A 14,863-nucleotide genomic window follows, 5' to 3' on the forward strand; every position below is an offset into this window, starting at 1 on the left:
TTGATTGGACAACACCTAGTAAGCAATACTAAGGGGAGTGCCTCGTGATGCATCAGAGAGAGTGGATTTTGTTCCAAAATACAGCACTGAAGCAGAGAACATTAAAAGAATCATTAAAAATAATTGGGGAATCATTCAAAGTGATACGCTACTACGCCAAGTCTTTCCTGAGCCACCAGTCATAAGCTTTAAGAGATGTCCTACCCTAAAGGACAAATTAGTCCACAGTTATCTTCCGGGTGACTCTCAAAAAACGTGGCTTGACCACAAACCCAAGTGCTCTTTTAAATGTAACCAGTGCAACCATTGCAGAAATATTGCACAGAAAAAGTGTTTTGTTGATACAGCTTCCAAAATGGAGTATTATTATGTCAAGCATTTCATTAACTGCAAAACCACTCATGTCATCTATAGATTGGAATGTCCACAGTGCAAGGTGTTCTACATTGGACGGACTAAGAGACGCCTTCAAGATCGCCTAGCGGAACACAAGTACGCCATACGGGTAGGCAATGACGACTACCCCATGGCAAGGCACTATAAGTCCTTACACCATGTCAACCCTGCCTCCCTACAAGCTATGGGTATTGATCATGTTCCGGCCTCTATTAGAAAAGGGGACCGTCTTAAACAGTTAAACCAAAGGGAAAGTTTTTGGATTTACAAACTACAGGCCACTAAATACCCTGGTTTACATGAAGATATGGATTTACAAACTACAGGCCACTAAATACCCTGGTTTAAATGAAGATATGGATTTACAAACTACAGGCCACTAAATACCCTGGTTTACATGAAGATATGGATTTACAAACTACAGGCCACTAAATACCCTGGTTTACATGAAGATATGGATTTACAAACTACAGGCCACTAAATACCCTGGTTTACATGAAGATATGGATTTACAAACTACAGGCCACTAAATACCCTGGTTTAAATGAAGATATGGATTTACAAACTACAGGCCACTAAATACCCTGGTTTAAATGAAGATATGGATTTACAAACTACAGGCCACTAAATACCCTGGTTTAAATGAAGATATGGATTTACAAACTACAGGCCACTAAATACCCTGGTTTACATGAAGATATGGATTTACAAACTACAGGCCACTAAATACCCTGGTTTAAATGAAGATATGGATTTACAAACTACAGGCCACTAAATACCCTGGTTTAAATGAAGATATGGATTTACAAACTACAGGCCACTAAATACCCTGGTTTAAATGAAGATATGGATTTACAAACTACAGGCCACTAAATACCCTGGTTTAAATGAAGATATGGATTTACAAACTACAGGCCACTAAATACCCTGGTTTACATGAAGATATGGATTTACAAACTACAGGCCACTAAATACCTGGGTTTAAATGAAGATATGGATTTACAAACTACAGGCCACTAAATACCCGGGTTTAAATGAAGATATGGATTTACAAACTACAGGCCACTAAATACCCGGGTTTAAATGAAGATATGGATTTACAAACTACAGGCCACTAAATACCCGGGTTTAAATGAAGATATGGATTTACAAACTACAGGCCACTAAATACCCTGGTTTACATGAAGATATGGATTTACAAACTACAGGCCACTAAATACCTGGGTTTAAATGAAGATATGGATTTACAAACTACAGGCCACTAAGTACCCAGGTTTAAATGAAGATATGGATTTACAAACTACAGGCCACTAAATACCCTGGTTTACATGAAGATATGGATTTACAAACTACAGGCCACTAAATACCCTGGTTTACATGAAGATATGGATTTACAAACTACAGGCCACTAAATACCCTGGTTTAAATGAAGATATGGATTTACAAACTACAGGCCACTAAATACCCTGGTTTACATGAAGATATGGATTTACAAACTACAGGCCACTAAATACCCGGGTTTACATGAAGATATGGATTTACAAACTACAGGCCACTAAATACCCTGGTTTACATGAAGATATGGATTTACAAACTACAGGCCACTAAATACCCTGGTTTACATGAAGATATGGATTTACAAACTACAGGCCACTAAATACCCTGGTTTACATGAAGATATGGATTTACAAACTACAGGCCACTAAATACCCTGGTTTACATGAAGATATGGATTTACAAACTACAGGCCACTAAATACCCGGGTTTAAATGAAGATATGGATTTACAAACTACAGGCCACTAAATACCCTGGTTTAAATGAAGATATGGATTTACAAACTACAGGCCACTAAATACCCTGGTTTACATGAAGATATGGATTTACAAACTACAGGCCACTAAATACCCTGGTTTACATGAAGATATGGATTTACAAACTACAGGCCACTAAATACCCTGGTTTACATGAAGATATGGATTTACAAACTACAGGCCACTAAATACCCTGGTTTAAATGAAGATATGGATTTACAAACAACAGGCCACTAAATACCCTGGTTTAAATGAAGATATGGATTTACAAACAACAGGCCACTAAATACCCGGGTTTAAATGAAGATATGGATTTACAAACTACAGGCCACTAAATACCCGGGTTTAAATGAAGATATGGATTTACAAACTACAGGCCACTAAATACCCGGGTTTACATGAAGATATGGATTTACAAACAACAGGCCACTAAATACCCTGGTTTAAATGAAGATATGGATTTCTCACCCTTCCTGTAGGGTCGTGATGGGTCCATTTGCCCTCAGCTATGTTTAGACTGTTGTTGTTCATGTTTTGCTGTGTTCTAGTGTACTATGGAATATATTGCTTTCTTATTCTTGACACTTCTCCCAGCCATATTTAAGGTTAGAACTACCTTTCTAAGTGTTTTGATACTTCAAGCTTGGAGTTGTATTTTTATGATAACATAGCTACATTATTTCACTTTAAAGTTTGTATAGTATTGCTTACTAGGTGTGTCCAATCAATTTTGTAACCACTCCCTCTTCAAATTAGGGCTATTTGGAAAAGCTGTTAAAAAGAGAACGTTGTATTATTTCTTTGTACTCCCTGACGAAGGCCATGCAGCCGAAACGCGTTGGTTTTTAAAAACATTGTTTCTATTGAACATTCCATACTAATAAAGGTATTTTAATGAAGTATATGAAGAGTGCCTTGGTCCTCCTTTCTTTCTGATGACCAACTCACCCCTTTTACCAAAGAGCACCTTCTGTCTACCAACATTTACTATTGTGTACCTAAATAGCGCTTCCCTTCCTCCTCTTTCTACTAGTACAGCTAAATTATGATCCAAGATCAACACAGCTAAATTATTATCTAAGATCAACACTGCTAAATTATGATTGAAGATCAACACTGCTAAATTATTATCTAAGATCAACACAGCTAAATGATCCAGGATCAACACAGCTAAATTATGGACTAGGATGAACACAGCTAAATTATGGACTAGGATGAACACAACTAAATTATCCACCATCAACACAGCTAAATTATTATCTAACATTAACACAGCTAAATTATGGTCTAGGATCAACACAGATAAATTATGATCCAGGATCAACACAGCTAAATTATTATCTAACATTAACACAGCTAAATTATGGTCTAGGATCAACACAGATAAATTTTGATCCAGGATCAACACAGCTAAATTATCCAGGGTCAACACAGCTAAATTATGGTCTAGGATAAACACAGCTAAATTATGATCCAAGATCAACACAGCTAAATTATGATCTAAGATCAACACAGCTAAATTATGGTCTAGGATTAACACAGCTAAATTATCCAGGATCAACACAGCTAAATTATGGTCCAGGATCAACACAGCTAAATTATGGTCTAGGATCAACACAGCTAAATTATCCAGGATCAACACAGCTAAATGATGGTCTAGGATCAACACAGCTAAATGATCCAGGATCAACACAGCTAAATTATGATTCAAGATCAACACAGCTAAATTATGGTCTAGGATCAACACAGCTAAATTACAATCCAGGATCAACACAACTAAATTATCCACGATCAACACAGCTAAATTATTATCTAACATCAACACAGCTAAATTATGGTCTAGGATCAACACAGATAAATTATGATCCAGGATCAACATAGCTAAATTATCCAGGGTCAACACAGCTAAATTATTATCCAGGATCAACACAGCTAAATTATGATCTAAGATCAGCACAGCTAAATTATGATCTAAGATCAACACAGCTACATTATGGTCTAAGATCAACACAGCTAAATGATCCAGGATCAACAATCATTATATGTTAATACAAAAGGCATAAAAATGCAATGCATCCCATATCCACATATTGTCTACATTATAACAGTCTCTTTCTAATGTTCCTCTCTGAACATACATGCGTGAGGAGGAAGGTATGTGGGGGGGTGTGTGTGTGTGTGTGTGTGTGTGTGTGTGTGTGTGTGTGTGTGTGTGTGTGTGACCCTCTCACCTATAATGTAAGAGAGGATGAGGTTCCATCCGGTGATGAAGGCCCAGAGCTCCCCAACAGTAACATAACTATACAGGTAGGCCGAGCCTGTCTTGGGGACGCGGGCCCCAAACTCAGCGTAACACAGACCAGCCAGCACCGAGGCCAGCGCTGCGATGAGGAAGGACAGGACAATGGCTGGACCAGAGTTCTCTCTAGCCACGGCCCCAGCCAGGACGTAGACCCCAGCTCCCAGAGTACTGCCTACCCCGAGAGCCACCAGGTCAAAGGTGTTGAGGCACCGGGAGAGACGTGAGTCCTCAGTGTTGTAGTCCACCACCTTGACACGCAGCAGCTGCTTCCCAAAGCCCTTCAGCATGGCCAGAATCATCCTGGCTGGCTCTTTGTCAGTCCCTCTGGATCGCTCTCTGTCTGTCAGATAACACTTCACCTTTCTGTAGCACGATGGGGGAAATCACCTGGAACAGAGAGAGCATCAGGACCTTTCCAACAACTGTGTGTGTGTGTGTGTGTGTGTGTGTGTGTGGGAGGAGGTCAGAGACCTAGCCGTGTGGTGCAGGGACAACAACCTCTCCCTCAACATGATCAAGACAGAGGAGATGATTGTGGACTACAGGAAAAAGAGGACCCTGCACGCCCCCATTCTCATTGACGGGGCTGTAGTGGAGCAGCTTGAGAGCTTCAAGTTCTTTGGTGTCCACATCACCAAAAAACTAACATGGTCCGAGCACATCAAGACAGTTGTGAAGAGGGCACGACAAAACCTATTCCCCCTCAGGAGACTGACAAGATTTGGCATGGGTCCTCAGATCCTCAAAAGGTTCTACAGCTGCACCATCGAGAGCATCCTGACTGGTTGCATCACTGACTGGTATGGCAACTGCTCGGCCTCCGACCGCAAGGCATTACAGAGGGTAGTGTGTACATCCCAGTACATCACTGGGGCCAAGCTTCCTGCCATCCAGGACCTCTATACCAGGCGGTGTCAGAGGAAGGCCCTAAAAATTGTCAAAGACTCCAGCCATCATAGTCAAGACTGTTCTCTCTGCTACCGCACGGCAAGTGGTACCGCAGCACCAAGTCTAGGTCCAAGAGGCTTCTAAACAGCTTCTACCCCCAAGCCACAAGACTCCTGAACACCTAATCAAATGTCTATCCAGACTATTTGCATTGCACCCCCCACCCCTTCGTTTACACCGCTGCTACTCTCTGTTGTTATCATCTATGCATAGTCACTTTAATAACTCTACCTTCATGTACATATTACCTCAACTAACCGGTGCCCCCGCACATTGACTCTGTACCAGTACCCCCTGTCTATAACCTCCACATTGACTCTGTACCGGTACCCCCTGTATATAGCCTCCACATTGACTCTGTACCAGTACCCCCTGTCTATAACCTCCACATTGACTCTGTACCGGTACCCCCTGTATATAACCTCCACATTGACTCTGTACCGGTACCCCCTGTATATAGCCTCCACATTGACTCTGTACCAGTACCCCCTGTATATAGCCTCCACATTGACTCTGTACCGGTACCCCCTGTATATATATAGTCTCGCTATTGTTATTTTACAGCCGCTCTTTAATTACTTGTTACTTTTATCTCTTATTGTTATCTGTATTTTTTGAAACTGCATTGTTGGTTAAGCCTTGTCAGTAAACATTTCACTGTAAGGTCTACTAGACCTGTTGTATTCGGCACATGTGACTCACAGAATTTGATTTGATATGGCATTCTAGGCAGGCTAAGCAAATGCTAAAAGTATTTGTAAAGACTTCAAATAGAAGCCAGGTCTGCTCTCCTCCTGCCTGCTGCTCCCAGATAACCCCTCATATGGAGAGGACCTGACACTTCTCTCTGCCGTGGAGATCTCTGGGGCTGGACACACTGGGAATAGATAATGTTATAATGTCACATACAGGAACGAATAAAGCATCTAAGAACCGTTGTGTTTAATATCAAGTGACTACCAAATGAGAATATACATACAGTATACCATCTCAATATTCAGTGTAAAGCTTTAACAAGCTCTGTAACATTCTTGACAGGTGGCAGATTGTTTAGACCCAGCAGTCAGTCTTTTAGATTATACAACATGAACACAAATGTCCAAGTAAGTACTCACAAGATGTCAGAAAAGCCTTCTGGCTTGCTCCGTTTATAAATTCCCGGAAACGTTCAATCCCAAAACGAACGTTTTTCTCGTTTACTGGCAAATTATTTTATTTCTGAACAATTGTCCTATTGTAAAGTAGCAGGAGTTTCTCCATGCATCTTCTATGTGTGCCACCTCTCTCTGTCTGACACAGATCAATAGAAGGAGTAGGAGGTGTTGATCAGTCTGAGTTAGACCACCATTCAGAGGGAGAGTAACAACCCATTCACATGGCTGGAACACAAATAGAAAGGTTACACATCACATGACCGACCAGCTGTGACGACAGAACACACCACATCTCTCACTCTCTCTCTCTCTCTCTCTCTCTCTCTCTCTCTCTCTCTCTCTCTCTCTCTCTCTCTCTCTCTCTCTCTCTCTCTCTCTCTCTCTCTCTCTCTCTCTCTCTCTCTCTCTCTCTCTCTCTCTCTCTCTCTCTCTCTCTCTCTCTCTCTCTCTCTCTCTCTCTCTCTCTCTCTCTCGCTCGCTCTCCCCTCTTTCTCGCTCCCCCTCTTTCTCGCTCCCCCTCTTTCTCGCTCCATCCCTCTCGCTCTCTCCCTCTCTCTCCTTGACCGACAGTAGCCCATTCCTGTCGAGATACCTGACTTCACACACTACAGCACACACACACACACACACACACACACACACACACACACACACACACACACTACAGCACACACACACACACACACACACTACAGCACACACAGACATCATTCCCACGTTTCACTGAGACAAGCTAACCATTAAAACGTGCACGGGAGAGGGAATGACTGATACACTGTGTGAGTCCAAATAATCATTCCTTTCTCCTGAAGTGTACACTCATTCACTACTTCCCAGGAATCTGAAAGCATTGTAACCGTGAAGGGCTAGGTTTTTCACCATATTACTTTTACCAGTCCTTTTATTTCAACTCAGTGAAGGTAAGTGGACAAGGGCACACACTGGGAGAAAGGAGAGATAATTAGGTCATAGGCACTCAGTAACCCGTTGGATCTCCACCTGCTGTTAAAATGTCTCTTATCCGTCCACTGTGTTCACCTTTTGACCACATTTCCTGGTCCCTCCCTGTAATGCTAATTATTTGAGATAACCTTTCAAAATAATATTGATTTCTTTTAAGAAACGTATTGATGCCTTATGTCAATGGTGCCTCCTTGTCAATGTTTTTAGAAGGCGATATAATGACAATTTAAATTGTTTCACTGGCTACATCCATCTACACTTGTAAAATATCCAGACACAATGGGTCTCTGACTACCTCTGGAAGATCACAATGCGTATTTTAATCGTCTTCACCTGTCTATCAAATGTGGACAAGATTAGGACAAATGTTAGAACAAAGTATAAACGGGGCTTCAAAGGACGCATGTTAGAACCAGGTTTAAACGGGGCTTCAAAGGACGCATCTTAGAACCAGGTATAAACGGGGCTTCAAAGGACGCATGTTAGAACCAGGTATAAACGGGGCTTCAAAGGACGCATGTTAGAACCAGGTATAAACGGGGCTTCAAAGGACGCATGTTAGAACCAGGTATAAACGGGGCTTGTGATAGATCAGTACACTGTATCCTGTTCCTCTAAGCTTCCAAATAATAACATCTAACCTCACCTTAATAGAAAAGTAGGATCGATCCAATCAACTGACATCTCATTAGGCCATAGGCTAAACCAAAAATGGGTACTTTTTGGGGTGGTGAAATAGTCCCATCTTATTCTCCCCATTCCTATCAGCAAATACATAGACTTTTCACACATTATATACCTGCAATATAGGGCTGGCAGTGGAAAACATCCAATGTGTCACTTAAAGCAAATGGATGAAACCCTTGCATTGTCAAATGTAATGGGTCAATCTGAAATCCACTTGACTTTGATGGTCAACAAAGTCAAGCTAAACTAAACTAGTTATCCACACCAATGTCCAGTATGGAATAAACTAAACTAGTTATCCACATCAATGTCCAGTATGGAATAAACTAAACTAGTTATCCACATCAATGTCCAGTATGGAATAAACTAAACTAGTTATCCACATCAATGTCCAGTATGGAATAAACTAAACTAGTTATCCACACCAATGTCCAGTATGGAATAAACTAAACTAGTTATCCACACCAATGTCCAGTATTCCAGCTCCTAGAGTGACAAAGTCCTCAGGGCTGAACGTTTGACATTCTTTCACAAGGGCAGAAGGGACATGAACAGTGGAACAGGACGGTGACCCAAATGGGCACACTATTTCCTATGGGCCCTTGTCAAAATTACTGCCCTACACATGGAGATAGAGAGAGAGAGGGGGCGTAGAGAGGGGAAGAGAGAGGGAGAGCGAGGGGGGTACAGAGAGGGGGAGAGAGTTAGGGGGAGAGAGTGGGGGGGTAGAGAGAAGGAGAGATAGAGAGAGGAAGAGAGAGAGAGGGGGGGATAGAGAGAGGGAGAGAGGTAGAGAGAGGAAGAGAGAGGGGGGATAGAGAGAGGGAGAAAGAGGTAGAGAGAGGAAGAGAGAGAGAGGGGGTGATAGAGAGAGGAAGAGAGAGAGGGGGGATAGAGAGAGGGAGAAAGAGGTAGAGAGAGGAAGAGAGAGAGAGGGGGTGATAGAGAGAGGAAGAGAGAGAGGGAGGGTAGAGAGAGGGAGATAGAGAGAGAGAGGGAGGTTGAAAGACAGACGTTGAAAGAAAGAGGGAGAAAGGGAGAGAGAGAGACGGCTGCACGCACATACCCTCGTGCCTCACATGCTGTGGTAAGGCTAAATAAAGAGGTTGGTCCGGGAAGGGCCCGGCCCCCTTCTCCACCAATCACAGAGCAGGGCACCTGACGCTGCCTGGCACATGGAGAACTTGGGTAAATTGGGATCGGCGGTGGGGGTGACTTTGGTCACATGCATCTCTTTCCAGGGTTTACATACAGTACCAGTCAAAAGTTTGGACACACCTACTCATTCCAGAGTTCTACATTGTAGAATAATAGTGAAGACATCAAAACTATAAAATAACACATATGGAATCATGTAGTAACCAAATCAAAATATATTTTATATTTGAGATTCTTCAAAGTAGCCACACTTTGCCTTGATGACAGCTTTGCACACTCTTGGCATTCTCTCAACCAGCTTCACCTGGAATGCTTTTCCAACAGTCTTGAAGGAGTTCCCACATATGCTGAGCACTTGTTGGCTGCTTTTCCTTCACTCTGCGGTCCGACTCGTCCCAAACCATCTCAATTGGGTTGAGGTCGGGTGATTGTGGAGGCCAGGTCATCTGATGCAGCACTCCATCACTCTCCTTATTGAAGTTTGTACCTTCAGTCAAATTAAATGGTTAAAAATGGGAACACTTTGCCTACCCGGTGCCCAGGGCAGCTGAATCGTGTGCATCTACCGCAGACAGCGAAAAGAAAATTACCGCATCATTGGGTTTACTACAGAAATGTTTGGTGATCGACTAGAGATGCCTTGGCAATCAACCGGTTGGTGACCACTGCACTGGGTACATAGGGTGCCTGTTGATGACCGCTGCACTGGGTACATAGGGTGCCTGTTGGTGACCACTGCACTGGGTACATAGGGTGCCTGTTGGTGACCACTGCACTGGGTACATAGGGTGCCTGTTGGTGACCACTGCACTGGGTACATAGGGTGCCTGTTGGTGACCACTGCACTGGGTACATAGGGTGCCTGTTGGTGACCACTGCACTGGGTACATAGGGTGCCTGTTGGTGACCACTGCACTGGGTACATAGGGTGCCTGTTGGTGACCACTGCACTGGGTACATTGGGTGCCTGTTGGTGACCACTGCACTGGGTACATAGGGTGCCTGTTGGTGACCACTGCACTGGGTACATAGGGTGCCTGTTGGTGACCACTGCACTGGGTACATAGGGTGCCTGTTGGTGACCACTGCACTGGGTACATTGGGTGCCTGTTGGTGACCACTGCACTGGGTACATTGGGTGCCTGTTGGTGACCACTGCACTGGGTACATAGGGTGCCTGTTGGTGACCACTGCACTGGGTACATAGGGTGCCTGTTGGTGACCACTGCACTGGGTACATAGGGTGCCTGCTGGTGACCACTGCACTAGGTACATAGGGTGCCTGTTGGTGACCACTGCACTGGGTACATTGGGTGCCTGTTGGTGACCACTGCACTGGGTACATAGGGTGCCTGTTGGTGACCACTGCACTGGGTACATAGGGTGCCTGTTGGTGACCACTGCACTGGGTACATAGGGTGCCTGTTGGTGACCACTGCACTGGGTACATTGGGTGCCTGTTGGTGACCACTGCACTGGGTACATAGGGTGCCTGTTGGTGACCACTGCACTGGGTACATAGGGTGCCTGTTGGTGACCACTGCACTGGGTACATAGGGTGCCTGTTGGTGACCACTGCACTGGGTACATTGGGTGCCTGTTGGTGACCACTGCACTGGGTACATTGGGTGCCTGTTGGTGACCACTGCACTGGGTACATAGGGTGCCTGTTGGTGACCACTGCACTGGGTACATAGGGTGCCTGTTGGTGACCACTGCACTGGGTACATAGGGTGCCTGCTGGTGACCACTGCACTAGGTACATAGGGTGCCTGTTGGTGACCACTGCACTGGGTACATAGGGTGCCTGTTGGTGACCACTGCACTGGGTACATAGGGTGCCTGCTGGTGACCACTGCACTGGGTACATAGGGTGCCTGTTGGTGACCACTGCACTGGGTACATAGGGTGCCTGCTGGTGACCACTGCACTGGGTACATAGGGTGCCTGTTGGTGACCACTGCACTGGGTACATAGGGTGCCTGTTGGTGACCACTGCACTGGGTACATAGGGTGCCTGTTGGTGACCACTGCACTGGGTACATAGGGTGCCTGTTGGTGACCACTGCACTGGGTACATAGGGTGCCTGTTGGTGACCACTGCACTGGGTACATAGGGTGCCTGTTGGTGACCACTGCACTGGGTACATAGGGTGCCTGCTGGTGACCACTGCACTGGGTACATAGGGTGCCTGTTGGTGACCACTGCACTGGGTACATAGGGTGCCTGTTGGTGACCACTGCACTGGGTACATAGGGTGCCTGTTGGTGACCACTGCACTGGGTACATAGGGTGCCTGTTGGTGACCACTGCACTGGGTACATAGGGTGCCTGCTGGTGACCACTGCACTGGGTACATAGGGTGCCTGTTGGTGACCACTGCACTGGGTACATAGGGTGCCTGTTGGTGACCACTGCACTGGGTACATAGGGTGCCTGTTGGTGACCACTGCACTGGGTACATAGGGTGCCTGTTGATGACCACTGCACTAGGTACATAGGGTGCCTGTTGGTGACTACTGCACTAGGTACATAGGGTGCCTGTTGGTGACCACTGCACTAGGTACATAGGGTACTTGTTGGGACACAGCCATTGTCACTAGGTTGGCAGCCAGAAACACGGAAGGTTACACACAGACTGTAGATCCTCCAGCTGTTAAGCATGTGACACAAAACAAATGGTGTAATGCATTGAGTTATGCTTAGCGTGTGACCCACTCCACAACCCACATAAATATCACCCCCTCTCCCCCATCCACCCCTCTCCCCCATCCACCCCTCTCCCCCATCCAGCCCTCCACCCCTCTCCCCCATCCGCCCCTCTCCCCCATCCATTGAGTTATGCTTAGCGTGTGACCCGCTCCACAACCCAAATAAATATCACTTAAACAACTGCTGTTAGCTGGAATCTGAACTTCTGAAGGACAACAGAACCCTTCCACCCCCTCTCCCCCATCCACCTCTCCCCCATCCACCCCTCTCCCCATCCCCCTCTCCCCCATCCACCCCTCTCCTCCTTCCACCCCCTCTCCCCCCTCTCCCCCATCCACCCCTCTCCTCCTTCCACCCCCTCTCCCCCTCTCCCCCATCCACCCCCTCTCCCCCATCCACCCCTCTCTCCCATCCCCCTCTCCCCCATCCACCCCTCTCCCCATCCCCCTCTCCCCCATCCACCCCTCTCCTCCTTCCACCCCCTCTCCCCCCTCTCCCCCATCCGCCCCTCTCCCCTTCCACCCCCTCTCCCCCATCCGCCCCTCTCCCCCATCGCCCTCGCCCCCATCCCACCTCTCCCCCATCCGCCCCTCTCCCCCATCCGCCCCTCCGACCCCTCTCCCCCATCCACCCCCTCTCCCCATCCGCCCCCTCTCCCCCATCCCCCTCTACCCCCTCACCCCTCTCCCCCATCCACCCCTCCGACCCCTCTCCCCCATCCCCCTCTCCCCTTCCGCCCCTCTCCCCCATCCGCCCCTCCGACTCCTCTCCCCTCTCCCCCATCCGCCCCTCTCCCCCATCCAGCCCTCCGACTCCTCTCCCCTTCGACTCCTCTCCCCTTCCAACTCCTCTCCCCCATCCACCCCTCTCCCCCATCCGCCCCCTCTCCCCCATCCGCCCCTCTCCCCCATCCAGCCCTCCGACTCCTCTCCCCCTTCCACCCCTCCGACACCTCTCCCCCTTCCACCCCTCCGACTCCTCTCCCCTTCGACTCCTCTCCCCCTTCCGACTCCTCTCCCCCATTCGCCCCTCTCCCCCATCCAGCCCTCCGACTCCTCTCCCCTTCCGCCCCTCTCCCCATCCGCCCCTCCGACTCCTCTCCCCTCTCCCCCATCCGCCCCTCTCCCCATCCGCCCCCTCTCCCCCATCCGCCCCTCTCCCCCATCCACCCCTCCGACTCCTCTCCCCCTTCGACTCCTCTCCCCTTCCAACTCCTCTCCCCCATCCACCCCTCTCCCCCTTCCGCCCCTCTCCCCCATCCGCCCCTCTCCCCCATCCGCCCCTCTCCCCCATCCAGCCCTCCGACTCCTCTCCCCTTCCACCCCTCCGACACCTCTCCCCCTTCCACCCCTCCGACTCCTCTCCCCTTCCACCCCTCTCCCCCTTCCGACTCCTCTCCCCATCCAGCCCTCCGACTCCTCTCCCCCATCAGCCCCTCTCCCCTTCCACCCCTCCGACTCCTCTCCCCCATCAGCCCCTCTCCCCCATCCCCCTCTCCCCTCTCCCCCATCCACCCCTCCCGACCCCTCTCCCCCTTCCGCCCCTCTCCCCCATCCACCCCTCCGACTCCTCTCCCCTTCGACTCCTCTCCCCCTTCCAACTCCTCTCCCCCATCCACCCCTCTCCCCCATCCGCCCCCTCTCCCCCATCCGCCCCTCTCCCCCATCCAGCCCTCCGACTCCTCTCCCCCTTCCACCCCTCCGACTCCTCTCCCCCTTCCACCCCTCCGACTCCTCTCCCCTTCGACTCCTCTCCCCTTCCGACTCCTCTCCCCCATCCAGCCCTCCGACTCCTCTCCCCCATCCACCCCTCTCCCCCATCCCCCTCTCCCCCATCCACCCCTCACCCCTCTCCCCCATCCACCCCTCCGACCCCTCTCCCCCATCCCCCCTCTCCCCTTCCGCCCCTCTCCCCATCCACCCCTCCGACTCCTCTCCCCCTTCCACCCCTCCGACTCCTCTCCCCCTTCGACTCCTCTCCCCCTTCCGACTCCTCTCCCCCATCCACCCCTCCGACTCCTCTCCCCCTTCGACTCCTCTCCCCTTCCAACTCCTCTCCCCCATCCACCCCTCTCCCCCTTCCGCCCCCTCTCCCCCATCCGCCCCCTCTCCCCATCCGCCCCTCTCCCCCATCCAGCCCTCCGACTCCTCTCCCCCTTCCACCCCTCCGACACCTCTCCCCCTTCCACCCCTCCGACTCCTCTCCCCCTTCCACCCCTCTCCCCCTTCCGACTCCTCTCCCCATCCAGCCCTCCGACTCCTCTCCCCATCAGCCCCTCTCCCCCTTCCACCCCTCCGACTCCTCTCCCCATCAGCCCCTCTCCCCCATCCCCCTCTCCCCTCTCCCCCATCCACCCCTCCGACCCCTCTCCCCCATCCCCCCTCTCCCCCTTCCGCCCCTCTCCCCCATCCACCCCTCCGACTCCTCTCCCCCTTCGACTCCTCTCCCCTTCCAACTCCTCTCCCCCATCCACCCCTCTCCCCCATCCGCCCCCTCTCCCCCATCCGCCCCTCTCCCCCATCCAGCCCTCCGACTCCTCTCCCCCTTCCACCCCTCCGACTCCTCTCCCCCTTCCACCCCTTCGACTCCTCTCCCCCTTCCGACTCCTCTCCCCATCCAGCCCTCCGACTCCTCTCCCCCATCCACCCCTCTCCCCCATCCCCCTCTCCCCCATCCACCCCCTCACCCCTCTCCCCCATCCACCCCTCCGACCCCTCTCCCCCATCCCCC

The 14,863-nt window shown here is 49.2% G+C and overlaps 1 protein-coding gene across 3 annotated transcripts in view; it reads right to left on the reverse strand.

Annotated features, from left to right (window-relative positions):
• LOC106581541 (high affinity cationic amino acid transporter 1) overlaps positions 1 to 14,863 on the reverse strand; it is a 79,288-nt gene that overhangs the window by 36,708 nt on the left and 27,717 nt on the right. For 2 of the 3 annotated variants that reach the window (XM_045704109.1, XM_045704107.1), the window contains exon 2: positions 4,440 to 4,897. In XM_045704109.1, the coding sequence (XP_045560065.1) occupies positions 4,440 to 4,809 (370 nt within the window). In that variant the 5' untranslated portion in view covers positions 4,810 to 4,897. Of the gene's footprint in view, positions 1 to 4,439; positions 4,898 to 6,573; positions 6,868 to 14,863 lie in introns of those variants that run through there. The other variant, XM_045704108.1, reaches the window with a different exon arrangement.

Source organism: Salmo salar, chromosome ssa20 (genome assembly GCF_905237065.1).
Source record: "Salmo salar chromosome ssa20, Ssal_v3.1, whole genome shotgun sequence".
NCBI lineage: Eukaryota > Metazoa > Chordata > Actinopteri > Salmoniformes > Salmonidae > Salmo > Salmo salar.